This window comes from Patiria miniata, unplaced genomic scaffold, assembly GCF_015706575.1.
Source record: "Patiria miniata isolate m_02_andy unplaced genomic scaffold, ASM1570657v1 HiC_scaffold_3, whole genome shotgun sequence".
Taxonomy (NCBI): Eukaryota; Metazoa; Echinodermata; class Asteroidea; order Valvatida; family Asterinidae; genus Patiria; species Patiria miniata.
In genome coordinates this window covers 20,575,840-20,602,979 of record NW_024037069.1, presented here as the reverse complement: position 1 = coordinate 20,602,979, position 27,140 = coordinate 20,575,840, and the positions used below count along the sequence as shown (strand labels likewise).

Genomic DNA, 27,140 nt, shown 5'->3' with positions numbered 1-27,140 from the left:
GAGAGCGCTTTACGCACAACGCCATTCATGCCACCAATAAGGAGGGAACTCTCTTCAGTGAGAGGCGAGCGCTTACGCACGACGCCATCCAAGCCACCGATAAGAAGGGAACTCTCTTCGGTGAGAGGTGAGCGCTTTACGCACGACGCCATCCATGCCCCCAATAAGGAGGGAACTCTCTTCAGTGAGAGGTGAGCGCTTTACGCACGACGCCATCCATGCCACCAATAAGGAGGGAACTCTCTTCAGTGAGAGGTGAGCGCTTACGCACGATGCCATCCATGCCACCAATAAGGAGGGAACTCTCTTCGGTGAGAGGTGAGCGCTCTACGCATGACGCCATCCATGCCGCCAATAAGGAGGGAACTCTCTTCGGTGAGAGGTGAGCGCTTTACGCACGATGCCATCCATGCCCCCAATAAGGAGGGAACTCTCTTCAGTGAGAGGTGAGCGCTCTACGCACGACACCATCCATGCCGCCAATAAGGAGGGAACTCTCTTCAGTGAGAGGTGAGCGCTTTACGCACGACGCCATCCATGCCCCCAATAAGGAGGGAACTCTCTTCAGTGAGAGGCGAGCGCTTACGCACGACGCCATCCATGCCACCAATAAGGAGGGAACTCTCTTCAGTGAGAGGTGAGCGCTTTACGCACGACGCCATCCATGCCACCAATAAGGAGGGAACTCTCTTCGGTGAGAGGTGGGCGCTTTACGCACGACGCCATCCATGCCACCAATAAGGAGGGAACTCTCTTCAGTGAGAGGTGAGCGCTTTACGCACGATGCCATCCATGCCACCGATAAGGAGGGAACTCTCTTCAGTGAGAGGTGGGCGCTTTACGCACGACGCCATCCATGCCACCGATAAGGAGGGAACTCTCTTCGGTGAGAGGCGAGCGCTTTACGCACGACGCCATCCATGCCACCAATAAGGAGGGAACTCTCTTCGGTGAGAGGTGGGCGCTTTACGCACGACGCCATCCATGCCACCAATAAAAAGGGAACTCTCTTCAGTGAGAGGTGAACGCTTTACGCACGACGCCATCCATGCCACCAGTAAGGGGAACTTATTAGACAGATGTTGATGGGAGCAATAGTGGGCTAAGAATGCTTGGGGCGTTAGGCATGAACCAGACAACGTTGAGGACTCACCCCATAGCCACTGATGCTGATACTGATATCAATCTCGGAGGGCGGGTTAGCGATGCTCGAGGTGTTGGACAGCGAGATCAGGAGTAGAGGGAACCAGACAATGAGGATGAGGGCCAGGAGTTGGATCCCACCGGCTCCGTACTTGACCACTTTGCTCTTCAGAAGGCCGCGATCAACAGGATAGTTCTGTAGAAAAACAACAACAGAAACAATGAATATAATAAGTGATTTTAGTGAAATATGTGACCTGCCATATGGTAATGAGGAGCAACCCCCACCTTTAACTTTTCAAGTTACGTACATCATGTTAAAGCGCAAATCATTGGCTTTCCAATGGTACCAAAGTTATTTATGGAGCTTAATTTATTCCACAGATATGCCGCAGGAACTTCAACAGTGTCCCACCGAACTTCGCTGACCTCATTTCAAGCAAAATGGCTTTGAAAAAAGAAATATGCATTGCGCTGCCAACGGCAGTAGAAAACGTTCTTCAGTTTCCAACTTTTGGGGGTTTTTTTGGCTACAAAAATGCATAGTGTGCATCTTGGATACCTTAGCTACTCAAAAATAAGAAAAATCCAACATTGATTTGACTCAATTTTTTTTAGTGTATGCAACTTCAGGCGTTGATTACTCAAAACATGGTTTTGGGGGACATTCCTCATTTTGTCACGGTAGGTCACATATTACAACCATTTAAACAAAGTTTTATACAGTCATTAGATAACTTGTCAACAACTGGATAGACAAACTTCGAGTCAGGACCCTCAATGCTTAGGATGTATTAAATCGGGCTTAATTAAAGAGGTTGTGGAATGCTCGAAGACATTTCCGTCATTTTTCGGGTATATGTAGCCTAAGGTGTGATGAAATAAAAACGTCTATTGTTTCTGTCATAAAATGAGTACAAAAGGTTCTTTTGAGAGCTGTTTTTCAAGTCCTGTCATGCCTGTTTCGACCCGAACGTGCAATTTGTGTAAAAGTCGTTGTTGCGGGCAGCAAACAAAACACAGTAAATCGTGACGTAATAAACAGGACTCCCGATGCAGAGTAGCATAAACGAGTCCTGTTTATTACGTCCCGATTTACTGTGTTTTGTTTGCTGCCCGCAACGACGACTTTTACACAAATTGCACGTTCGGTTCGAAACAGGACCTGAAAAATAGCTCTCAAAAGTACCCTTTGTACTCATTTCATGACAGAAACAATAGTCGTTTTTATTTCATCACACCTTAGGCTACATATACTCAAAAAATGACGGAAATGTCTTCGAGCATTCCACAACCTCTTTAAAAAGCAGCTTAATTAACTGACCCTTTCAGCATTTCTCCAGCATTTTGTGGTGTAGACGTTGGAGTAGACGTCCTCCACTTCCACCCAGTGACTGAATGACAGGGTGGTGTCGGTGAACATCCAGTCCATCAACATACGGATCTCCTTCAGGAACGGGATGCCTTGGTAGCTGGCAAAGGGAAAGAAAGAGGGACGAGAAACAATGCAGACTGTGAAATCAGCCATGAAAACTAATCAGAAGCACGATTAGTTCTTCAACCCTCCTGCTGTCTGAACAGTCACCGACAGTCAAAATGTCTTCCACTGCCATTCCTTTATACACAGGCTGGTCTCCAACAGTCAGATCATATTTCAAGCAAGCACTCTGACTAGTCAAATTCTATCAACAGACAAAAGCAGGCAAGTTGTAAACACAGCTGGCTTATCAATCACCTAGAGTCAAAGCATAGATATATCGAGTCACATAAACAGTCACAGCCAGTTGATCCTGCTTTATGTAGTCAAAGTGGCTTCATGGTTTTGTAGTTATTTCAAATATAGTCAGGCAGACACTTTTTTGGGGGACGTAGTAGGATTACATGTATGTTTGATTGACTTCATTGTGGAAGACTTTCAATTTACAGGATCGTTAACTTCTACTCACCCGTAGAACAGGAACAAGTTGATGTAGTTGTAGCGTTTACACAAGCAGTTGCCCAGGATACGCGTCGGGTAACCGCAACGGATCTGGTAGGCTGACAGTCCAAAGTAGATGCACTTGACAAAGTACCATATCTGGGCTGGTACGTTACTGGTGAATCGGCTGCGTGAAAACGGTCAAATACGAATAAAATACTTTTTGAAGGGACATGAATTTTGTATATACAATACTTTTTCATAATATCTATTTTGTAATTATGGTTATGATTTTTTGGGGGAGGAGGGGGGAAATGAAAGGGTTTTACAAGGGTGGTCCAAAAAAAAAAAAAAAAACCAAACCGGAATGGCATACTTCAATACCCTCAGATTCAAATCACATAAACCAATGCATGGAGAATCTTTTTAGAAGAAAAATAAAACCAAGATCGCCCGATTCGGTTTTTGTTCTACAGCCTTTTTTGTGAAGCAAGGTGGGGGTCATTTTTGTACTAAACGGCGCCCGGGAAAACACCTTGTATGACGAAGCAGCTGCACTTTCTGTCAATGATGTCGTCACAATTTTGCTCATGAATAAAGAAACTCAAATCTTAATAAAAACTGAAAAAATGCCCCGTAAAACCCTAGGCAATGGTCAAGCAAAAAATGAAATCAGTTAAAATGGAACAGAGAGGTTTGATTCAAGAGTGCCATTACAAAATGTCTGACTGCATGGACACCTCAAATTGATCTTCACAAATTTTAAACAAACATCTTTAAAACTGGCAAATTCAGCCCTAGTTCCCAAAGACGTAAATCTACATCTGAGTTGTTTCTTTGATAACATGTATTTACTAATTTAAACTCTCCAAATTGCATCATTACAGTGCTAAAAATGGTCCAGGCCAGTAGGTTTGGGCTGCTAACGGGTGAAAAATTAAAGGGAAAATACAACATTTGCAAACATCAAAAAATAAAACTACCAAATCATTTTGAAATACCTTGCTGGACTGTTAGTGAATGACAGTGTAAAGCATCCTGTAAAATCATGGCACCTGGTATACTGTCATTTTCAAGAAAAGTGGTATTTTTGTATCAATTTCCAACGCTGATCGACTGATCAGCGTTGGAAACAACTGGCTTTTTTTTCAAATACTGGCCCCAATTGACCATGGCACTTGTTTGCAATCGATTACAAACCTATGAACGGGTACGAGCTAGCTAGACTGGTTCCCTGACCTTACAATTCCCCAATGTATGTAAACTGCTTTGTTTCTTCTTATATTGAGTCAGGGAACCAGACTACAGGAAAATGATTGTTTTTCTTGGTTTTTATAGCATTTTCGAACCCAAAACCTCAAAAAAATCAGTGTAACTATATTTGCTATATATTTCCAACCCCCCAATTCCATCCATTTCTGAAAATTACAGCAAAAGCAAATGAAGTATATTCCCTTTAACCAAAACAAATTAATAAAACAAACTTGGACAGCCGTACTTGTTGTTGATCTCTGGTAGCAGGAAGAACATCCAGACGTGCACGCTGATGATGACAACGATGAGAAAGATGAACTTGGCCACGACCGCCTTGCGAAGGTAAATGGCCCGATCGATGACCATCAAGACAAATTGAAGGAGGAGGAACAGAACAAAGAAGAGCGGGATGGAGTTGGAGGTGATCAGCTCGGTCACGTCGCTCTGTGCTTGCTCCTCCTAGAAAAGGGGAAAAAGAAGAAAGTTGTGTCAACTGATAGGCGTGGCAAACCGATAGAGCTGGGATTTACACCCAGACACAGTAAGTCAGTTTGTCGTCGACTCAAGAAGGCGTGGCTTGAGACGAGCACGATGCCTGACACGTCACGGTCGCCCATACAGCTGGTCAGCTCTTCCTCGGTCTTGACTTCTTTGTCTTTCATCAGGACATTGATCATCGTCTTCGCTGGTCTCCCCTGGGACGGCTTGCCGTGAGAGGGCTCCCAAAGGATGGCCTTGTTTGCTAGCAGCTCAGGATGCCCATCCAGACATGTGGGCACGTGTGGTCTAGCGGTGGAGCATATCAGGATTCATGATCATGAGGTTGTGGATTCGAGCCCCATCATGGACATGCTTGTTGTGCCCTTGAGTAAGGCGCTTTACCTCAATAACTCCTCTTAACCCCGGTGTTAAATAGGTACCGGCATTATTCAATGCTGGGAAGGTAACAGACTCGCTGTGGAGGAGGTGTGGCGATCCCCCCACAGCAGCATGAGTCTGTCCCATTCGCTAATGAAAGAGAGATGGGCACTCCGTTCCTGTGAACACAGGTTCGTCTCCTTTAAAGCATCCAGACACCCAACCATAAAAAAGTGGATATCTGATCAAACTTTTTTTCTCAGTTTCACTCCTGAACACTGGTTTTGGGCAGAATCTGACACAGTGCTTTGAAAAAGACCACACATATCTTTATTGATCTACTACCGACAAAAATTCAAAACAGGCTTTTGCATCTAAGGAACTCTTCAATTTGTTATGAGTCTCCTTGCCGACTTACAAGCTCCCTAACAGAGAGGTTGCGGCAGTTTAATGTTTCAAGTTGTTTTTTTCTTCGCAGCCATGTAGGATGCAGCACAAGACGCTCACAGTCGGGATTTGGGAACACCTTAATTCTGAGTTAACTACAGTTCTGTGGGTACCAGAACATTCTAAGGTACCCTGTTAAAAAAAACCTACAAAAAAGGGTACACATTGATCTAAAGCCAGTTATATCCATACTCTGATGAAAAAAAATCTGTTTAATTTAAATTTAGAAACAGTTTAATCAAATTTTCAAATGCATGGTGTGCTACATCAAGATTTCTCAAGCTTATTAATAATAATAATAATAATTTGGGAGGCTAATCATCCTTACTCGCAGCTGGTATGCTGAATTGCGAAGGACGCGGCTACAACGTGGTTGGGCCGCTGGCACATAAAGGCGCCTATGGCTGCCGGCCACATCGACCCATATATGACCACGGAGCAAAGCCTGAGATCGAAAGTGTTTGATTTTTCCGGAGGGAGGAAAACCGGAGGGCCCGGAGAAAAACCCTCGTGGCACAGGAAAGAACCAACGCACAACTCTACTCACATGCGATCCGCGGCCAGGATTCGAACCGTGGTCACCTTGGTGAGAGGCGAGCGCTTTACGCACAAGCCACCCATTAGCCCCCCCCCCCCAAGACCCCAAAAACAATAATCAGTAAATTGAAATTGACAGACTTTGATTTTACAGATCTTAAGATGTTCAGTACTTACTCCGAAGGAATAAGAGAAGATGGCGAAGAGGATGAAGTTGAAGACATCACAGAGGAACATGGGGACATACACGTCGGTGACCGCAGTGTAGGTAGGGTCCAGCATGTTGTGATAGAAGTCAACGAAGGGTGCAAAAATGCTCCTGGAAATAAAAAAAAAAAAACACTATGCCAATAAATCAAGATTTTTGTCTTGTTCCGAATGCACTTCTGACATAAGGCCAAAAAAAAAAAGTCTCTGGTTTCTGGTATGCGCGCGCGTCGCCGTAGCCATGCGCGTCGGCAAAATTAAAAAGTTTTTTTCCAATGAAAGTTGATGTCTCAAAACCGCCAAACTCACTGGTTTGACTGGAATCCTGCTGCTGCACAATTTTGACGTGTTTTTAGATGGGGTTATGGTCGAGGATAAGCTTTATGTGGCCTCTCTGGACTCCCATATATTTGCACTAAGTTTAGTCGGGCACCATTTGCAGTCATCAGCCGACATTTGAAGCAAAAAAATCAGGTAAAAAAAAAAAAAAAGCCGCGTCGCCGCACCACTTTTTGGGCAAGCTCCATACCAGAAACCGGAGACTTTTTTTTTTTGGCCTAACAACATTGTAATGGTCCAGAGAGCCATTATCTTCAAAGCTGCAATACGCAGATGAAGTATGCGAGTACTGCCTGGCTCAATGCAACACCTACTTCCCTTGCTCAACTTGATTCCATTCAGAACAGAGCCAAGCATATCATCGGACTCTCTAAGAGATGAATACCCAGACCATCGTATCCATCCACTGAGTCACCGCAGGGCAGTAGGCGCAACAACCCTATTCCATCATATTTTTTATCAGGAGGCTCCAGAACTCCTGAGCCAGCTGATGCCAAGCAGGTATTTTCCAGATCCCAGGCACAACCTGGCAGTTAAGGTACCCAGTCAGCGACGGGCAAAACCCATATTTCAAAATTCTTCTCTCTGAAGCGAAATTCCAGTGTTTTAAGATAAAGGTTTCTTTAAATGTTTCTACCTCTTCTCTTTCTCTTCTGTTTCACTGTCTCCCTCAGCATCCTCCGATGCCTTGGTCTCATCTCCGTCCTTGGCAGTTGCTGCTCCCTCCTCCCCTGGAGATTTCTCTGCTTCTGCAGCTGCGGCCTCTGACTTCTCTGAAAATCAGCCCAACAAAAAATAAAAAGTGATCAAAATTGTCGGCAGGAAGCTTTTAGGATACAGGCCATGTACACTGCTTGCAATATTCTGCTCCTTGGTTTTATCAACTTACCGGTTTCCTTGTCGCCCTTGTCCTTTGACTTCTTCTTTTTCTTCTTCTTCTTCTTCTTTGCGTCTACATCATCCACTGAGGCGTCCCCATCGGTGATTGCCGGTTGCTCCTGGGCGTTAGGGTCTTCCAGGTTGGGCACCACCTGACTCTCCTGCCAAAGGCCGTGTCTCTGTGTGCATTCAAGATACTTAGAGTCAGGGTGCCAGATTTAAGCTCGCACATTTGCGACAACTTGCCAGAGCTGGAATCATTTCAGTTTACAAGTAACAAGGGGACGACAAAAAACCAAGGAATGCCTTTTGTTACAGTTTGCATGATTAGGCCAAAAAAAAAAAGTCTCCGGTTTCTGGTTTGCGCGCGCGTCGCCGTAGCCATGCGCGTCGGCAAAATGAAAACTTTTTTTTTCAATGAAAGATGATGTCCCAAAACTGCCAAACTCACTGGTTTGACTGGAATTCTGCTGCTGCACAATTTTAATGTGTTTTTAGGTGGGGTTATGGTCGAGAATAAGCTTTATGTGGCCTCTCTGGACTCCCAATCCCATATAGGCCTATTTGTACTAAGTTTAGTCGGGCACCATTTGCAGTCATCAGCCGACATTTGAAGCAAAAAAATCAGGTAAAAAAAAAAAAAAAGCCGCGTCGCCGCACCACTTTTGAGGCAAGCTCCATACCAGAAACCGGAGACTTTTTTTTTTGGCCTTAGCTTAAGACTGCACATAAGACTGCTCCAGAAGTATCCATGCACACTTTGAGGTATGGAGCACCCATTTCGTCTTGTAAAATGGCTTGCAGTTTGATAAATGGGACCAGATCAAAATGTTTTTTTGATTAACTAGTTCGCGCCAGGATTATTTTGACAAGAAACGGAACGAGGCGCGGGATTATTTTTAACTCGACCTCAAGCCAGGTGAGTTGAAGCCATCACCCTCGGGCAGCACACTCATATTTCCAGCCTCGCTTGCTGCGAGCAGGTCGCTGATAAATATTATTTCTGGCCTCGCTCCCTGCGTGTTTATCCGTCATCCGTTCCGAATACCGCAAAACCTTTTGCGTGCATACACGTCATCCGGTGCGAACTGGTTAACATTCTCGATTTTTGGACATATGGCCACCATTTTTACATCACTTGACAAAGAAGGGTTGAAAGAACAAACTTCATAGTTTTGGTTTATTTTTTGGGGGGGTCTTTGCCTGACCAAAAACTGTAATACTGGGGAGAGCCAAGCCAATTGTACTGAGAGGGTCTAACCCAGAAAACGAATTATAAATCATTTGAAAAAAAAAAAATCCTGTACTTTGTGACTATTTCTCATCGGCACCTACCCTCAGGATGGAGCGGTGGAAGAACGCAGCCAGCAAGATGCAGAGATCCAAGACGGCGTAGGCATCCTTGCGATTGATGCCAAGGATGACGGGCCACCAGAGAGGGTTGCTCTCATTGAGTATTATCTCGTCATCCGTGTTCCAAGGATAGAAGTAGAACTGGAAGAAGTACTTCAAGATGACCACCAACTGCGAGAGGAGGAAGATGGCAAATGAAATCACGGTTTAGTCCTCTATTCAAGAGGATAAGGACTCTTCCAAATCCTTGCAAACGTAGAGAAGGCATTGGTGTAAGTGAAGACCAACTGGGGGGACTCAAGCCGAGATGCTGTGCGCATTCAGATAAAAGTTAGTTGCGGGAACCCCCGCGTAGGCAGCCTGTCCCACCCACAGAGATATTTTGGGTGGAAATGAAGCGCCATGTACTGTTCACGCATCATAAATGTGTTCCTATCGTGTCGTGTTTATCGTGTTCACAAGTTCACTAGTCGTATTATTATTTCATCGCCTGGTTACTCGTATTCACCAGTGGTGAACTGGAAGCAGATTTTCTTCTCGAGTTCACGACTTGACAAAAATACTAGCGGGGTCAGTGTGCATGAAGGCCTGGTGAGCAGCATCAGGATGCAACCCACTCGGGAACCAGGAGTAATTCACGGTGAACACGATAAACACGACGCGATTGGCATGCAGCAATAGTCCATAGTTAACCTACGTGTTAACACACCCTGTACCGCCCAGAAACACCCTAGCACTGTACGGTTTCAAGAATTTATCAGTGAATAAATACAATGTAACAACGTGTTCTGTCAAAACCTGATGCTTCTGGACAGAACTGGAAATGGAGGTTACAACCCACTCCCCAGCCCACCAAAAGAGATTTTTAATTGCGAATCTGAGATCTTAACCCTAACTCCCTAGACCTTTTTGCTAGGATGTAGCCTCAATCCTGCAAAATCCTCCAATTGGCCTCATGGAAAAATAGCATATAGCCTCAATCCTGCAAATTCCTCCGTTATTTCTTGAATATGGACCATGGAGGGGTGACCACTGCCTGAATCCTGCAAAATCCTCCGGCTATGTCTGTCAGTAGGCTGAGGCAGAGGCAGTGACATCCTGGAGCAGTGCGGAGGATGTCAAGTATAATCAAGGACTAAATTTATGCACGGCTGAGCATAAACAACACAAGGTCCGGCCCAAGACCTTGACACAGTGCGTACTCCAAAATCAGCAACGCACTTTTGCCATGTAACCTCAATCCTGCAAATTCTTCCAATTTGCAAAAAGGATTTTGGAGTATTCAGGGCGGTTAGGGTTAAATATGTGTAAATATACATCCAAAGAATCAGCTTTTGATTTGCCTCTAGTAGGAGTGTCAGATCAAGAAATGTATAACTAAAAACTTCTACAACAACCATGTTAAAAAAACCTATTTTTGATCAGCTGCCCATCGGAAGTCTTTTTTTTAAAACGGTACTGATTATAAATTGTGAAACTTTTTAAAAATTCACCTGTGTGAAGGTTATGACCGTGATCCAGAACCTCTTGGTCGGCCGCGGCACAGACAACATCGCCCAGGTGAAGATGAGGATCGGCAGCGGCAGCGACAGGAGATTGGCCGAGAGGAGCAAGTTGAGGATGATCAGGAAGTAGCAGACCAGCTGGGACTGGGAGATGATGGCGTAGAGCAAGGAGTAGAAGAAGCGGATCGGCCGGGGCATGGTGCGGACAAACTTCTCGCTGGAGGCCGTCTCGGCGGTGGAAGCCGTCTCTGCCTTGGCGACCGCATCTGTGTCGTCGCCCTGACTACGGGATGCAGAAGAATCAATTTGGATAGTGTGGTAATGAAACTGGACAAGAACGCAAGGGGTTTATCAAATCTTGTTTTTTTTTCTCCGGAGACAATGACCATGCTTGAAAAATCCCATGTTGACACACCGTGGACATCTTTGGTCTATTCCCCAATGACACTGTGCATATAATAATACAGTTTGTTGACACAATTGAGTTCACCTGACTATTGTCGGTCCTATCTTCATTCCCAGATTTTTCATTCTCCAATATACAGAGTTGCCACAGGGTCTGCTTGAAAAAAACGGATCTGTGTTTGCTTGAAAAAAAAAAAACAGAACGGCTGCTTGAAAAAAAACCCGGAACTTTTTGTGTGTGAAAAAGCCACTCCAAGTCCGAGTCCAACACAAAGTCCCCGTTGTCATCTTTATCTTGTAGCCAAGCCCAGTTTTGCTTCTATGGCCTTTAAGCTGTCGGTTCGTACACTGCGTTGTATACTGCGTGCAAGTAAGTTGGCCGCCTGTATCGCATGCAGGCTCGGCAACAACAAAGACTGTTTTTAAGACTACTTCAACGAACAACGTTGTACCGTGTGTGTGCCTAAATGTACTAAATTGAGAGCGCCAACGAAGTAAAAATCAACACATTTCCACAGTTTTTCTTGTCTTTTTCCGGCTTATTTTGACGGCCAGAAAACCAGAATTTTTGTGAGGTTTTTTTAAAAGCCGGAATTCCAGTTAAAACCGGAAAAGTGGCATCTCTGAATATATCTTAGATGGCCTTGAGGCCTACACTGATTAAGGCTAATCTTTGAATGAGCCGCTTAATAATTTAGAATCTTGTTCCGAGATCACTGAGAACAAGAATAAACTGGGACTTTTCCATTATTAAGAAGACTTTATGTCTACTGTAGTTTTGTCGCTTGGACTATTTGCGGCTTTAAACATGACATTGCCGAATACGATGATGTATGCTGTGCAATGATGACCAACATGCATAAAACTGACAAAAACGTCACACTGGATGAATGCAGAAGGGCAATTCCACGGTTACTCACGTTACATTTTTGATGTACTTTTGAGTTTCCTTGGGCTGTAACTACCTTACTGAAAAGGTTTAATAACTGTTATCCCCATGGTAGATAGAGTAGACCTAGACCTACCTAAGCACCAAAGATGACATCCAGAAAAAAAAAAGGTTATGTATGATAAACAAGACGCACAAAATCGGTTACTCACGTTACGAAAATGTAACGTGAGTAACCAATTTTGTGCATATTGTTTATCATTCATAACACATTTTTCTGGATGTCATCTTTGGTGCTTAGGTAGGTCTAGGTCTACTCTATCTACCATGGGGATAACAGTTATTAAACCTTTTCAGTATGGTAATTACAGCCCAAGGAAACTCCAAAGTACATCAAAAATGTAACGTGAGTAACCGTGGAATTGCCCAGCATGGTTTGTATGATTTATCAATTTATAATGAAAACAGAATCTTTTTCATCCAGACAATAAATATGCCTCAGACAATATGCTAAATGAACATAGTACAATGTGGGATATTTAACAAATGGAATACAAAATATCACACAAAAATACAGACAAGGTATAAAATAAATGAATGTGTTATATCCATATAAGTATGTATTTTATATAATAACATGTAGTTAACATACATTGATCATGCACTTAAGATGAAGTCTTGTGCATATTACATGCAGATTGCAAATAAGGAGTCATGCAAATTGCGCAGAGAAACGTTTAGAAAGTTACTTGGCTGTTGACATATAGTACATTACTTCCGTTCCTCTGACGTCAAGAATGATGGAAAATTGCCTGGTAAATGGAGCGTCTAAAAAAAAGCTGCTATGTTACATGCATCAAACATTCAAAACTTACCTGGGCTCTTTGTTATGCTAATCACTGCGATTACTACTCATGAATATTGATGAGTGATGATGCATATGAATGGCATGCAGATTCTCCCATCAGGGGAGGTGCAAAACAAAAAATAAAGCAGACTTGGTACCAGAAGTCCATTACATTACACAAAGCTTGCCGATCTCAACATCTCCCCCCCCCCAAAAAAAAATCCACTTGAAGAAATATTTTCTCGCTTTTTAAGCCATTAAGAATAGTCTAAATGTATTCCCCAAAATATCTCACATCAGCATTTTTAGCAAAGGGTATGTGTGCATGCATGTTAAGGTGCTTGTGTAATTTGTTGTTTAAAGGGAATATACATCATTTGCTTTTGCTGTAATTTTCAGAAATGGATGGGATTGGGGGGTTGGAAATATAAAGCAAATATAGTTACACTGACTTTTTGGAGGTTTTAGGTTCGAAAATGCTATAAAAACCAAGAAAAACGATCATTTTCCTGTAGTCTGGTTCCCTGACTCCATATAAGAAGAAACAGAGCAGTTTACATACATTGGGGAATTGTAAGGTCAGGGAACCAGTCTAGCTGGCTCGTACCCGTTCATAGGTTTGTAATCGATTGCAAACAAGTGCGATGGTCAATTGGGGCCAGTATTTGAAAAAAAAGCCAGTTGTTTCCAACGCTGATCGGCCGATCAGCGTTGGAAATTGATACAAAAATACCACTTTTCTTGAAAATGACAGTATACCAGGTGCCATAATTTTACAGGATGCTTTAGACTGTCATTTACCAACATCCTATTAAGGTATTTCGCAAAAACTTGGTAGTTTTATTTTTCGATGTTTGCAAATGTTGTATATTCCCTTTAATGCACAGCTGTTGATGATTTTAAACTATCTTTAGTCAGACCATCAACGGTCAGCCCTGTACATATTATTAAGAAAAAAATATTTTGAATTTTTTTGTTGAGCCAAATGTAATGGATACAACAGAATTAAATAATAATCTGGATGAAAAATTCGGTACACAGAAAAGCCCTGGAACGCTTTGTGTAAATGTTAATGGACTTCTGCTGGTACCCATGTCCCTGGTAACCAACCTTGGACCCCCACCGTCCTCGACATCGACGCCAGCATCCTCCACCTTGATTGACACTCTGAAGCCACACCCATCAGACAACAGAGACCACATTGCATCCATTATAAGTAGGGTGTCAGAAAACAGAAAGCCCGGAAGGTGCAGAAATGGATAGGCCATGCATGCAGAGAGGCATTTAGAAAGGATAGGGTACAGGGAGAGAGGGGCGGAGCAAAACGGGGAAAAAAGCAAGGCGTATTGTACAGAGTTAGTGGATTTTGTTAAAATTAGTGTTGAACTACTTTAAGCTGTTAAAAATGTTCACAAATTTGAGCGTTATGTAGTTTTCTGCAGCCATTAATGTTTTGTATACAATTGAGCTTCATTTGCACGTCGACCATTCATGTTGGTTCTTTTTATGGTCATGCTCAATACATTGACTATTTATGATCACTTTTGTGATTCGTTTGCCTGGTTTGTCAAGAGTGGATTGAAGACATTTCGTGTCCCTGTGTGCAGTTAAACATTCGGCTGTTAGGTTATTTGAGCTTTTGTGCACACAAGTCAACATAAATTTGAGATGACATCAATTGTGTGAAGTCTTTAAATTTTTAAAAGAAGTGCAAAAACGTTTAGTTTTTGTCCATGCAGTCAACATAAAATTGAGAGAACAGCAATTGTGTAAAGTGTTTAAGTTTAAAAAGAAGTGCATAATCTTAAACGACAATCATGCTTAAGCAATTCTGTAATACTCTCATTATAAATCAAAGGATTATGTAGTCTCATCAGAATTTATCCTGGTTTGAACTTAACAGGAAAGAGCATGCAATTTGGAAGCAAAAATTCAATCAAATGAAAGTTTTGAAGCATAGCATTCAAAATATCAAAATCCTATCCTCACTTTTGCCAGTCTAAGAAAGCATAAAGCAGTGCTGCCGATTCAGAAACCTTTTTTATTGGAAATAAAAGCTTCAACTTTGAGCACAGATTTCCTTGTTTTGAATTTCATTTTTTTTTTTAAAGAAATTTTAAATAAAAAATGCAACCAAACTCCATTCATGGTTAAGCATTGTGGGCCTATAATCATGTACATCTGGTAATTTTTTTTTTTTACCTCACAATCGTTAGGTTAAAAGAGACAATTGTTCAAATGTTCATATACAGCAAAAAAAATTAAGTTCAGAATAAGACTTACTTGGTTGGTTCATGGGGCTCGATCTCCTCAATCTCTCCTCCATCAGCCTCCCCAGCGGGCTTGATGGCCTTGGCTTTCTTCTGTGGATTGACGAGAAACATAATTGCAGATGGTACTGGTGTTCTGAACGCAGGTACTAAATAGCCTAAAGGTTGCAGACCAGTAAATAGACTTCTGAAGACCTCAATGATAACTACATGCACTTTTTTTTTTAAATATTAAAAATACTCACAACTCTCCAAGGTGTTTGAGCCACACATCAAATTAAAGCTTATTTCATCATCTTTCATTTTCTTTTCAATTTTTGGGGGGTTAACCGATAACTTTTAGGAGAAATTTCCATCCAAAGATGACTACCCCTACAAGCAGTCCTGAAGCCCATCGCCATTTTGAAAATGGACGCCTACACTCCATTGCAAAATAGATCAGTGTTAGGGCCCAATTTCACAGAAATACGAGCTGGCAGTCCTCTGCACGGCTTCCACCCTTCTTTCTTACAAATCATCAAGTTCACAGCCCTAAAAATGCTCTAATGCCGGAGAAATTTGAGGGCATGCATATCGTGATTTGGCCGGCATAGGCAATTTCAGGCGTATTTACTGGCCTGCACCCTTAGTAGCATTTGTTTGCTAAATCTGAACAAACGTCTGTTGAAGTGTGCTTACAAATTTCATGTGAGAACAGAAATCTATACATGAATCTAACCATTTCTACAAAATAAAACACGCATAAGATTAGCACTCTTTCTACTATAGCCCCCACACTTTTTCTGTTAACTGTTCAGCAGTGTCATGAAACTGGGCCTGTGAAGCCAAGATCAAGAAGTTTGTCAACATCAATTGACTAGAGGCACTTGTATTTGCGACTGTCTAATTCCTGTGTGTTCCTTTTACCTTGAGTGCTCTCTGTCTCTTGCCCTCGGTGCTGAGTTTGTCCAGTTCATGCGCCACGTAGCGATACTCCTCTGAGATCTCGTCAAAGAAATGGATGCAGCCCTCCAGTCCGCGCATGAGCACGCGCCACACCAGCTTGATGATGTTCAGGATCTTGTTGCAAATGCCGGCTGAAAAAAAAAACACCAACAAATAAACAGAACAATTCATAAGATGGATTTTTTTTGCGTCGGGGTGATGTAAATGAATATTAGGTTTTGCCCCTTCACCGACGAATCAACACTGTACACTCAATGTGTTACCTCCCGAGTGAAAATTGGAAAAAAATCACTCGGGTGGGACTCGAACCCATGACCTCCTGCTTATGAAAACTGTCATCTTATGAATTGTTAAATGCGGCACCCGCTGCAATGTACATCAGATTCGAGCCAGCCAACCGATCCCATAAGCTCGGTGGTCGAGTGGTAAGACCTCTGCACTAGCAAGCAGGAGGTCATGGGTTCGAGTCCCACCGAAGAGATTTTTTTTAACTATCATTCGGGAGGTAACACACTGAGTATACAGTGTTGATACGTCGGTGAAAGATAAAACCTTATATTGAAATAAACAAAAGAATCAACAGAAGAATCATTTGCAGATATAAAGGGCAAGCTTACACCAAACCATTGTAACATAAAGCAACAAATCGCGCGGTAGTTAATTTTTTTCACAACCTGACGTGAAATCACAAATTGTAAGCACTCAACACAATTATTAGCTCATGTTTTCAACAATGTGAGAGTCGATAAGCCTTTGACTCAATTTGTGTTGTCTTTTTTAAGAAGACACGTCGAGTTGAGTCAGTGACTTAAGTCAATTGCAATTCAGACTCAGTTGAATCACTGACTCGAGTCATTACATCTCTGCTTTTTACCTTTTTCCTCTTCGCCTTGTTCTTTCTCCAACTCATCAATCTCAGCGAGGACGTCTTCTGCTTCCTCAATGTCCAACGGGCCGTCTTTCTTGTCTGTGATGAAGGGTAAAAGAAATATCATATCTTGAGATAAAAATAATATGAAGGTTTGCATTGTGAAGTCAGCAATAAGTGTACATTTGTGGTGACATCAAGTGGCTTATTTTCAGAATCGAGCAACAAAACTGTTCTTGGTTTCTGTTTTCCTTTGTGGAAAATATGTATGATTAAAATCTCCAATCAGGATATTTGAAGCCGATTTTGATTCAAAGCCTTGTCTTGGTTCAATGCTGATCCTGTTTTAATATCTACATCGTCAACAAGTTTGTGCGCTGAACGAGTCGTAAACTGGTATGGGAGTCAGGTTGGCGTAGTGGTACTTTCCTCGCCTTCCACCGCTGTGACCTGGGTTCAATTCCTACCCAGGCCAATATGTGGATTGGATTTTCAGTCCCTATCCGATTCTTTGGATTTTCCTCAGAATATTCTTCTGGAATGTTCCTCCCACCTCTAAAACTGTAAGTTCCTCACACTGTCTTCTCTTTACTGGGCCCCATGGGAGACCAGTGGATTCCACTGAATGGGCTACCCAGTTACGATAAGAATTAAAAGTGATCATACCCAATGTCACAATTCTAGCAACAATTGCAATGGGGGTTCACTCAGGGAAAATGTGATGCGATCAAGCAAAATGAGTTGTTTGTCAGCAATAATGATTTTAAGATGCTGCCTAACATAGGTCAGTAGGGGAGGAAATTTAAAAATTGATTTCTGTAAAATCAGAAGGCTTCATGTCCTCTTTCATGTCAACTATTTTTGTTCCAAGAAAAACTCATGATAAAGTAGTTAAAATAAGGAATTAATAATCAAAGACCTGAAATAAAGCATGTTTACTGTTGCTTAATAAACACTTCAATTGTGAATCGTTGATTTCTCTGTTTGATTTCTCTGTTTTCTTCTTTCTGATCTGCCTGTGTTCTACACATGTGCCATTACTTCTGAACGGAAGGTCGTATTCACATGAGGTTTTCAACAAATATAAACTAAAAGATAGCTCTATTCAAAAATGTTAAAAACAAAATTCGATAAGGGCCCATTTAGCTTGATCGCATCACAAATAAAGGTTAATTACAAATCATTGTTCTAGACCAAACTCAAAATTGTTTGTTTTCTCCCTAAAGACCTACCCTCATCCTTGGTCTTCTCAGCGTCCGCTGCTCCTGAAGTCTCACCAGCTGTTATTGTGTTAGCAAAATACATCACAAATTAGTAAGGGATTTATAACTAGATTCAAATTTGGGGGAAATCAATCAAGGGCATTCATGGACCATCGATCATTCCATGGGTTGTTAGATTGCTCTGCTCTACTCAGGATGAGAGGTTGCAGGCAAAGGGAGTGGGGGGGGGCGCCAACTTTTATTCCAAAACATCACTGCAAGTGAATGTTACTTTACAAAACTTTCTGCTTTGACCAGTTCACATCGGTATTATTTTCACATCGGTATTATTTTGACAGGCGGGGGATGTTTTTCACGAACCTCGATGCCAGAGAGGTTCAGGGCGTCATCTGCGGGTAGCACATCCTGATATTTCCGGCCTCGCTCGCTGCGAGCGGGTCATTGACAGATATTTTTGGCCTTGCTCATTACGTGTTTATCCGTCATCCGTTCCGAAAACCGCAAAACCTTTACGTGTATACACGTCATCTGACATGAACTGGTGAAAGAACATCATCTATGGCTCCCCAATTTTGTGTACAATTATACTGAGCGCTGACAATGTGATTGTCATAGTTACTTTAGACTAACTTCAACAGCTTGGCAACTTCTAAAGTCGATGCAACTAAAATGATGGGTAAAAAACCACAAGATCACCTGTGGCAACAAGTTTTGTCACAATATCATGCAAGCTCCAATGCACTCATGTAAGAATTATTTCCATTGCTTATTGAACCACATAATGAAAACAGCAGTCATACTCTGTGTCAGGGGTTGGTAGGAGTGGGCAAACACAAACAGATTATAAAAAAGGAAGTCTTACCATCAACGTCTTCATCTTTAGCCTGATCATCTTTCTTCAAGGCATCCTCTGGGCTCATGGCAACCGCATCATGGACAAGCTACGTAACAGAAACACGGTATGTAAATTCACAGGCACCACTGCGTGGAAACACTTTAAATGAGCATCAACAGATTGTAAAATATTCTTGTTTGTTCCACATTGAGACTTCACTGTCTTCCAAATAAACGCTTAGCGTCTTTAAACTTACAGCAAGATTCCAAGATAGATATCCACCAGACTCCATAAACACTCCGCCAGACTATACTTATTATGGAATGCTGAGTACTCCCCCCTCCCTCCAACAGACACCATGCAGAACCCCTACACAGATACCCAGCCAGACCTAGCTCTACTCACATAAAAAGCTATTTCCCTACTTCCTATAGTGTCAGGCTTGTGGTCACTCAGTTCCCCATCATTCAACCCCGAAATCCAGACACACGCCAGACCCTCAAAGTGCCAAACCTCTGCTTAGATACACAGCCACACCTGACCTTACTCACATGGAATGCCGAGTGTTTCCCTTCATCCTCTTCACCCCCACGTATAGCATCAGGCTCCAGGTTGCTCAGATCTTCATCACTCTATCCCCCTCCCCAAGACACGTACCCTGCCCCCCCCCCCCCCCCCCACACACACGCATACACACACCTACTTGTTTCACATGACTAGTGTGGACTTTCCATTGCTTTCGTGTAGTTAAGAAAAACCAGTGAAAAAACTCATTTTTCTCAAACTGTGAAAACTCTTTCAACCCAATTTTTTTTCTATGATTCCCTTTAGTGTTTCTCTTCATTCTGCTACATATAAACCTAACCCAAAAATGCCTCTAAACCTGTTTTCCAGAAATGGGGAAACACTGTGTGGACGTGGGCAAGTCCACACAACGTCGGTGCTACCTACATTATGTGGACGTCTTTTGTTCGGAAGTCCACACTGCATATGTAAGACAAGCTCACACATTTGTTCTTGTGTACTAAAATTTTGCAATGTCACACACAAATTTGAAAATGCTCTTATTTTAACCAGAATTAATTTCCTGGGCTGAAATTTGGACTTAATATCCCTTTTCTAAAACTCTTCCATTTGTGACAGATCAACCCACCTTGGAAATTCATAGTTTTTCAGTAAAATCTATATATCTATTTCGTGAAAAACTTGTGGGGTACCAAAACGGTACCCAGCAAGTCGGTGGGCGTTCCTTGTGGGGTACCTCCCATTGTTCCGGTACCCCATAAGGCAGTGTTTATACGTTCAACCACACCCACCTAGACCTTTGATTACTCACATGGAATGCCGAGTGTTTTCCTTCATCCTCTTCACCGCCTGGTATAGCGTCAGGCTCCAGGTCACTCAATTCCTCTTCGCTCACATCCTTGAACATGTAGTACCCACCTTGACCACGCACAGCTGCAAAATATAAACACAGGTAAAAAAAATTGAGAGTTCAACCAATCACCATGCTCCTTAAATCACTCAAAAGAACTGCATACATTATCAGGTGAAACGTAGCTCTCAGTCAAAGCAAACTTTCCAAAAAGTAGCTTTGAATTTGTGTACTTTTATTTTAAAATGTGATTGTGCCAAAAATGTCACCATTTCGTTGTTGTTTTTTATTTTTTATTCCACTCTTTTGTTCATCAGTGACATCTTGAATGTCGTTCACAACTAACTATCTGTTTGACCAAAATGAGAATTGAAGAAATTTAAATACTAGTTTTTACTGCTTGCTTCTTCACCCAAATGTCCTTCAGCCGGCGCTATTTAAAGGCAGAGTAGATCATTTGACATTTGTGCATTTTTTCGTAACAAAAGTAACAAAAGTGCTCAAAATCTAAAGGAAGGTTGCCTAACAACTACCTGACAAAGTTTTAGTTCAGTGAATGTTGTCAATACCGAGAAAACAATATTCTAGGATCTCGAGTTTCATGTATACATTCAAGGATCTCGAGTCACGTTTTGAATTGCTCCCGAAATCAGCGTCCTAACACATTCTCATTCAGCCAATTGCAGCTACCCGATGCCACGCAATGAACCGACGAATTATAGCAACCGCGCTTCGCTGAATTAATAACGCACTATTTCCAAAAATGCGTCTTTAGACGCATCTTTGGAATTGACCTTCTTTTATTGTTTTCTTCAAAATGACAGCATACCAGATAAATTAATTCCACAGGTAGTTTAGTGCCATTACTATCTTCAAACCAAGTTTGCTTTTCAACAATTTTGTCATTTTATTTTATTTATTTATTCATTTATTTCTTATTTATCCCGTGTGATCCATTCAGTGAGAAAAACTCACTGATCTCCCATGGATCCCAGCTCACACAAAACTACTATTAAAATATTAAGAGAACAATGTAAGAATGTGAAAAAATTAATTGAAATAAACTTAATCAAAATAAGAACTACACAGATGATAATCAGACATTACTTTTGGATAGCTGCAAATGATACACTATACCTTTAATTTATCATAATCACACTTTACATACACTAAGAATACTGAGTGAAATATTTTACCTTCATCGTGATATTTGGGTTCCTTCCATTCTGCTTTGCTCATCAAATCTAGTTGTTGCTTCTGGATCCGAGCCATCCTGGACAAAAAAAGAAAAAGTTGCATAATGCCACTAAATAACAACGGTGTCCATTTGTACAGGGCATTTCAGTTATATTAACTTATTATAAACATGGTGACTAATACTGCCCCCAGCAATTCAATGTTAAATGCCACTAATACTGAAATGTGCAATAATTATATATGCCTTTGGCAGTGTCTGATTGCACTTCCTTTATATACGCGTGTTATACTGCCAGGTAGCCAACTAATTGGGACTTGGCCTACTTTGGACTAAACGCTTTATGATGCACTTAGGAGGACTTATGAATACTCATGAGGACTCGTGAGGACTTGTAATTGACTTGTGATGGACTTGTGAGGACTTGTGATGGACTTGTGAGGGACTTGTGATGAACTTGTGAGGGACTTGTGAAGGACTTGTGATGGACTTGTGAGGGACTTGAGATGGACTTGTAAAGGACTAGTGATGGACTTGTCATGACTCATGAGGACTCGTGATAGACTTGTAATGGACTTGTGATGGACTTGTGAGGACTTGTGATGGACTTGTGCTGGACCTGTGAGGACTTGTGATGGAATTGTGCTGGACTAGTGACAGACTTGTGAGAACTTGTAATGGACTTGCGATGGACTTGTGATGGACTTGTCAGGACTCATAAGGACTTTTAGTGGAGTAGTGATGGACTTGTAATGGACTACTGATTGACCTGTGAGGACTTGTAATTGACTAGTGAGGACTTGGGATGGACTTGTGGTGACTGATTTTCCATCAGATTTGTCCAACTTACTTCTTCTTAATTCCTTCCAGGATCCTCTTCTCTTCCAGACGTTTGTTGCGCACTCTGGTTGCCAGCAATTCGTTGATCAGTTCAGCTCCCCTATTAACCAATCACAGATAGAGTAAAATCACATATCAATGCTCATAACAGTTGTGTTGTGTTTCTTTTTAACTTGCCGAGAATCGGTATGTGTTCCTATGCATTTTGCAGGAGTAAGTTGAAAACTTACTGGGCACGTACGTGGTCTAACGGTGGAACACAGGATTCATGATCAAGAGGTTGTGAGTTCAAGCCCCATCATGGCCATGCGTGTTGTACCCTTGAGTAAGGCGCTTTACCTCAATTACTCCTCTCAACCCAGGTGTGAAATGGGTACCAGCATTATTCAATGCTGGGAAGGTAACAGACTCGCTGTGGAGGTGTGACGATCCCCCCACAGCAGCATATGAGTCTGGCCCAATTGCTAAACGAAAGAGAGATGGGCACTCCGTTCCTGTGAACACAGGTTCGTCCCTTTACCTTTTTTTTTTTAAGTTGAAAACTGGAGAAATGTCACGGTTAGGCTTGCAACTAGTACACAATCATTTTTCCCGAAGGCATTCTCTTTAACTTCCAGATCCAAGCGTCAAGTCTCCACACTGACTTACTTGGAAGCGAGGCTCTTTTGCTCCTCCAGCGAGATGACGACATACTGGAAATAGTTGCTGGTGAAGATGCGCTTCTGAGCCAACAAGAAGATGAAGACAGCCACGTCCCAAGACAAACCGGCCTCGTCTACCGGCAGCTCGCATTTTTCAGCTAGATCGGGATCTACAAGAAATACAAATAAATCGTACAAATAACCTTGTCTGATTTGGTTAAGATTTCCGATTCTTATCAACGCCTCCACAGTGACGGAGAGCTAGGCAGACTGTTGAATACCATTGCCACTGTACATGGAGTAGAGTACATCCAAAATGGTATTTCGAGCCGATTTCTCTGCAGGGAAAATGCTTGGATGTATAGCTTCTTTTCGTATCATTGTAGTAACTGACAAGTTTCATTGGATTTCAAATCCACTTTATGACTATAACTTTAATTATGCACACTGTTGAATTATCAAAAAGGTATGTCCGACACCGTTGAACACTGCCCACCCCTTGTATTCGGAGATGCCACAGGGGCTGCTTGGGAAAAAAAACGAAACTTTTGTGAAAAAGCCACTTCGACACAAGTCCACGTTGCCATCTTTCTCTTGTTGTAACCAAGCCTAGTTCCGTTTGATTTTTGATTTTTGCTTCTATGGCCTTTAAGCTGTCAGTTCGTCAATCACTTTGAATTTTTCCATATTCCTATTATTTATTCTGCCTACCCGAATTTCCAACATAATATCCGACACGAAACATGCACGATTCCACAACACTGTCGGTGTACATGACCGTTGCACTACGCTATGCGCGCGACGAAAAAATGGTTGATACCTGGCGTTTTTTTGTATTCACATATTTCACTGCGATCGGGAACCACTGATAACTGAAATGATAGGCTTGATTTCCAGGCTGAAAGCTATGCTAAAACCGAAAAAGTGTATTAAAAGAAAGTAACTTTAAAAGGAGTACCATCATAAGTTCTCCCAAACCAAACACTGGTTAGGGAACAACAAATTACTAAGCATGGCGAAAACGGCCCTCTTAAGAAAGTGGCTAGTTTCACACACCATTTTGGACCTCTGTGGGGGGTCCTTTAATAAACAAACTCTGATCCCTGGTCCACTGTCCCACATAAATCACTTGAAGGTTAAATGAACTACCACCTGTTATTGGCCACACTGCTTTCTGGAACTGCAAGTTTGCGGTCGAGAGTCAGCACCAACGGTCACAAAAAAAAATCGTTCTAGGCCTTTCATTCACTGATTTTCAGAGTTCAAAATATAAAACATTTCAACAAGTTAACATTTCAGGTACATCATTATGATAATACTTTTGTCGGCCAACAGATGGAATTTAGAAACGAAATATTATGCTTGAAATCTCTCAGGCAGAGTAACCTTCGCTCCTTTATGGGAACCAATTATAGGATAAGTGCTGGCAAATATCCGAATCCCCTACGGCAGGCTCCCCAAAATGGTGTGTCCCAATCCGAGTGGCCTATACAGTTGGTCGGGTTGGAATAAGAGGAATGTTCACGTCATGGGACACCTACCAATGGTGAAGTTGGTCTGTAGACACACCACGCCTAGAAGTTGCAGCAGCCAGCAGCAGTCTTTACTCACTAAGTCAGTGATGTAGACACAAGACATGATCTGCAGACACACCTTCAGGAAGATGACGAACAGGTTGTAGGCAAGAAGCAGGTTCCACCTGCAAAACCCACGGACAAAGAACAACAAACAAATTCGTCTATAAAAAAACAGTGGCTGGGGTTTCGATTTGGATTCCTTGTGTCATAGTGCTGACAGGTAAAGTAAAGGTAAAGCTTTAAGGTCCCATGGCCATTATTGGCCGGAGGGGCAGTGGGATGTTAGAGGTCCACTGTGTCTTGGGCGCGGCATATGGGTGGCGGTGCCCAGTCCTCTCCTCTTGCCGTCTTACCTTCCCTGAACGAATCAGGTACCCATTTTACTGTTGGGTCGTCAGAGAGAGTTTTTTTGTTTTTGGTCCGAATGGGATTCGAACCGCCAACCTTCCACTCTGTAGCTCTACGCTCTAACCGCTGGGCTACGAGGCCCCTCTTCGGCTACGAGGCCCCTCTAACAGGACAGCTACGAGGCCCCTCCAACAGGCATGCTGACAGGAGGAAGTCTCAAATTTTGAGGGAGCTTTTTTGAAAGTATTGTTTACCGTTTGATGACGACTGCCGTGGGTTTGATGAGGTACTCGGAGCCAAGCCACAGGAAGTAGAAGGAGAAGATGATGTAGATGAGACCAAAGAGACTGACGCGGGTGGTGCCAGCCAGGAAGGTCACCGCTAGGGTCACCCAGAACAAGTACTCAAAGACCAGGGTCTGAGGGAGTGGGGACAAATGTTATCATTGATGAGAAAAGTAAAAGAAAACTTCAGAATAGTATGAACAGTAAGGGCCTAACAATACCTAGTTTATGATATGACATATATGATGATATACGTGTAAAGGTTCACACGATGGGAGACATTGGTCATTAGGGAGACATTTTCATGTCTCCTAATGTCACAGCACCCCTTTAGAGGCACAATTTTATTGTCGCAATTAGGTTCTATTTGTTGCTTGAGGTCTAATTAGTTAACATACGGAAATTCGTGGAAAAAAGGAAAAGGGAAGATTGGGTTAGGGCACATTTAAGTTTGAAAATTTTGTGCACAAGTCTATGGGGAGGTCTCCCAAATGTCCAATCCAGGGTAATTATTACTAGGGTAACGATGATAATTATGAAAACAACTTATAAAATATCAAATAATACACGCGTATCGAAATATCTCAGACCAAAGTCAGGGTAATTTCAGATTTGGAAACAGATATTGCATAAGCAAGTTTACAAAGAAATTTCACTTACCTTTGCTGTATCAAGATATGACCTGAAACACAAGAGAGAAAAACAATTAAAATAGGATAGAAATAAATCTGGTGAAAATTCATTTTCAATTCATCAAATTTATGATTCAGACATTGCAAATTCTGAAGAGTTGGAGGTTTTTAAAAACCACGAGGGTTAATATAAATTTACCTGCTGAACGTGAAATTGGGGACTGGATTTTCAGCGATATTTTCGATGTCAACAAACGCTTCGTAGTTGTCGCCCCCACCGTATGCTTTACCCCGGTTCTTCTCAACGCGGAACACGTGCAGCTGAAGGCAGACAAACAACAGCTGCAAGAAGTCGGCTAAAAAAAAGAAAATTCAGAAAAAAAAGTTGTCAATATCTTTAATAACGTGGAGGTTCATTAACACTCTCTCATTTGTATGGTGTTGAAAAAACTACATCAAAAAAAATCTGTGGATTTTAGAAACCAGTGGCTTTAAAACTTATATGTGACTGGCTCCACGAAAAAAGGGTATAATGTCGCCCAAAAAATTTAGATTGAGTTATATGCATCGTTGGAAAGCCCACAATGTAAGCTTTCATTTGGTATATAATAGAGCTCCATAGCCCCTCCTGTTCTGGAGATACAACGTATTTGCATATGAATTACTTCCTTGGAGTTTAAATTACACAACTGAGAAAACAGGCTTTGAAATAGCTGACTTTGTTGTAGAACAACAGAATGATGCACATAAAATGGTTGTTTTGTCCACTTTGTTCATCAAAACCAAAATTTCTGTGAATGAAACCTGAAACTGTAGGTATTAAAGATGTCATTCATGACAAAAAATGAAAATCACATTTCAACAAAATGTTCACCCTCTCAATGTTGAGCGGGCCATTACACATTAATGCTCAGCCCGACTTAATACCCTTTTTTTGTGGAGCCGGTCAAATATTCATGAATGTGCCTTTACATCCCTAAAAGTTTAGGACGAAACAGAAAAATGTATTTTAATAATGTTGTGCCTACATGAGGCAATAACAGTAAAGTATGTTGCCCAAGAACAAAAAAACCATGACCCCATCCGGATCCAAACTCACATACCACCACACAAGGTTGCTGTTTGTTTGTTTGTTTGTTTGTTGGGGTGTTTGCTTGTTTGTCTGTGAGCGAGGGAGAAGGGGTGAGGGGTTGGGTGAGGGGCGGGGGGGGGGGGGGGGGGGACCTTACCAACGATGAAATGTCCCTCTGGAGGTGACACGTAATCCGACAGATACAGCCAGGTGATCAGTTCTTCAGGCAACGGGTTCGTCCATGGGTATTCTGCAAAAATTGGTAACCCACATAATATAAACACCAAATATATTACAGGTTTGACTGACTAATTGATTGACTGGCTAACTGAGTTACTGAGTAAAAATAATATGACTTCCCACCACTTTATGAAAAACACAATTCCCTAATAACATGAGTTCCCACCACTTTATGAAAACACAATGCCCTGATATTTCCCTTGGAAATCTCCAG

The 27,140-nt window shown here is 42.1% G+C and overlaps 1 protein-coding gene across 6 annotated transcripts in view; it reads right to left on the bottom strand.

The window, feature by feature from the left end:
* LOC119738860 (piezo-type mechanosensitive ion channel component 2-like) overlaps window positions 1-27,140 on the bottom strand; it is an 83,848-nt gene that overhangs the window by 11,653 nt on the left and 45,055 nt on the right. For 5 of the 6 annotated variants that reach the window (XM_038213829.1, XM_038213830.1, XM_038213831.1 and 2 more), the window contains 24 exons: window positions 26,844-26,936; window positions 25,814-25,970; window positions 25,643-25,664; window positions 24,953-25,116; window positions 24,315-24,472; window positions 22,781-22,943; window positions 22,143-22,232; window positions 21,294-21,370; window positions 20,059-20,180; window positions 18,750-18,828; window positions 17,897-17,944; window positions 16,671-16,763; window positions 15,758-15,927; window positions 14,865-14,944; window positions 13,692-13,748; window positions 10,429-10,723; window positions 8,918-9,106; window positions 7,593-7,761; window positions 7,341-7,476; window positions 6,335-6,476; window positions 4,560-4,774; window positions 3,090-3,248; window positions 2,468-2,615; window positions 1,154-1,339 (listed from right to left, as the gene is read on the bottom strand). In XM_038213829.1, coding sequence (XP_038069757.1) covers window positions 1,154-1,339; window positions 2,468-2,615; window positions 3,090-3,248; window positions 4,560-4,774; window positions 6,335-6,476; window positions 7,341-7,476; window positions 7,593-7,761; window positions 8,918-9,106; window positions 10,429-10,723; window positions 13,692-13,748; window positions 14,865-14,944; window positions 15,758-15,927; window positions 16,671-16,763; window positions 17,897-17,944; window positions 18,750-18,828; window positions 20,059-20,180; window positions 21,294-21,370; window positions 22,143-22,232; window positions 22,781-22,943; window positions 24,315-24,472; window positions 24,953-25,116; window positions 25,643-25,664; window positions 25,814-25,970; window positions 26,844-26,936 — 3,212 coding nt within the window. The remainder of the gene's footprint in view (window positions 1-1,153; window positions 1,340-2,467; window positions 2,616-3,089; window positions 3,249-4,559; window positions 4,775-6,334; window positions 6,477-7,340; window positions 7,477-7,592; window positions 7,762-8,917; window positions 9,107-10,428; window positions 10,724-13,691; window positions 13,749-14,864; window positions 14,945-15,757; window positions 15,928-16,670; window positions 16,764-17,896; window positions 17,945-18,749; window positions 18,829-20,058; window positions 20,181-21,293; window positions 21,371-22,142; window positions 22,233-22,780; window positions 22,944-24,314; window positions 24,473-24,952; window positions 25,117-25,642; window positions 25,665-25,813; window positions 25,971-26,843; window positions 26,937-27,140) is intronic. The other variant, XM_038213834.1, reaches the window with a different exon arrangement.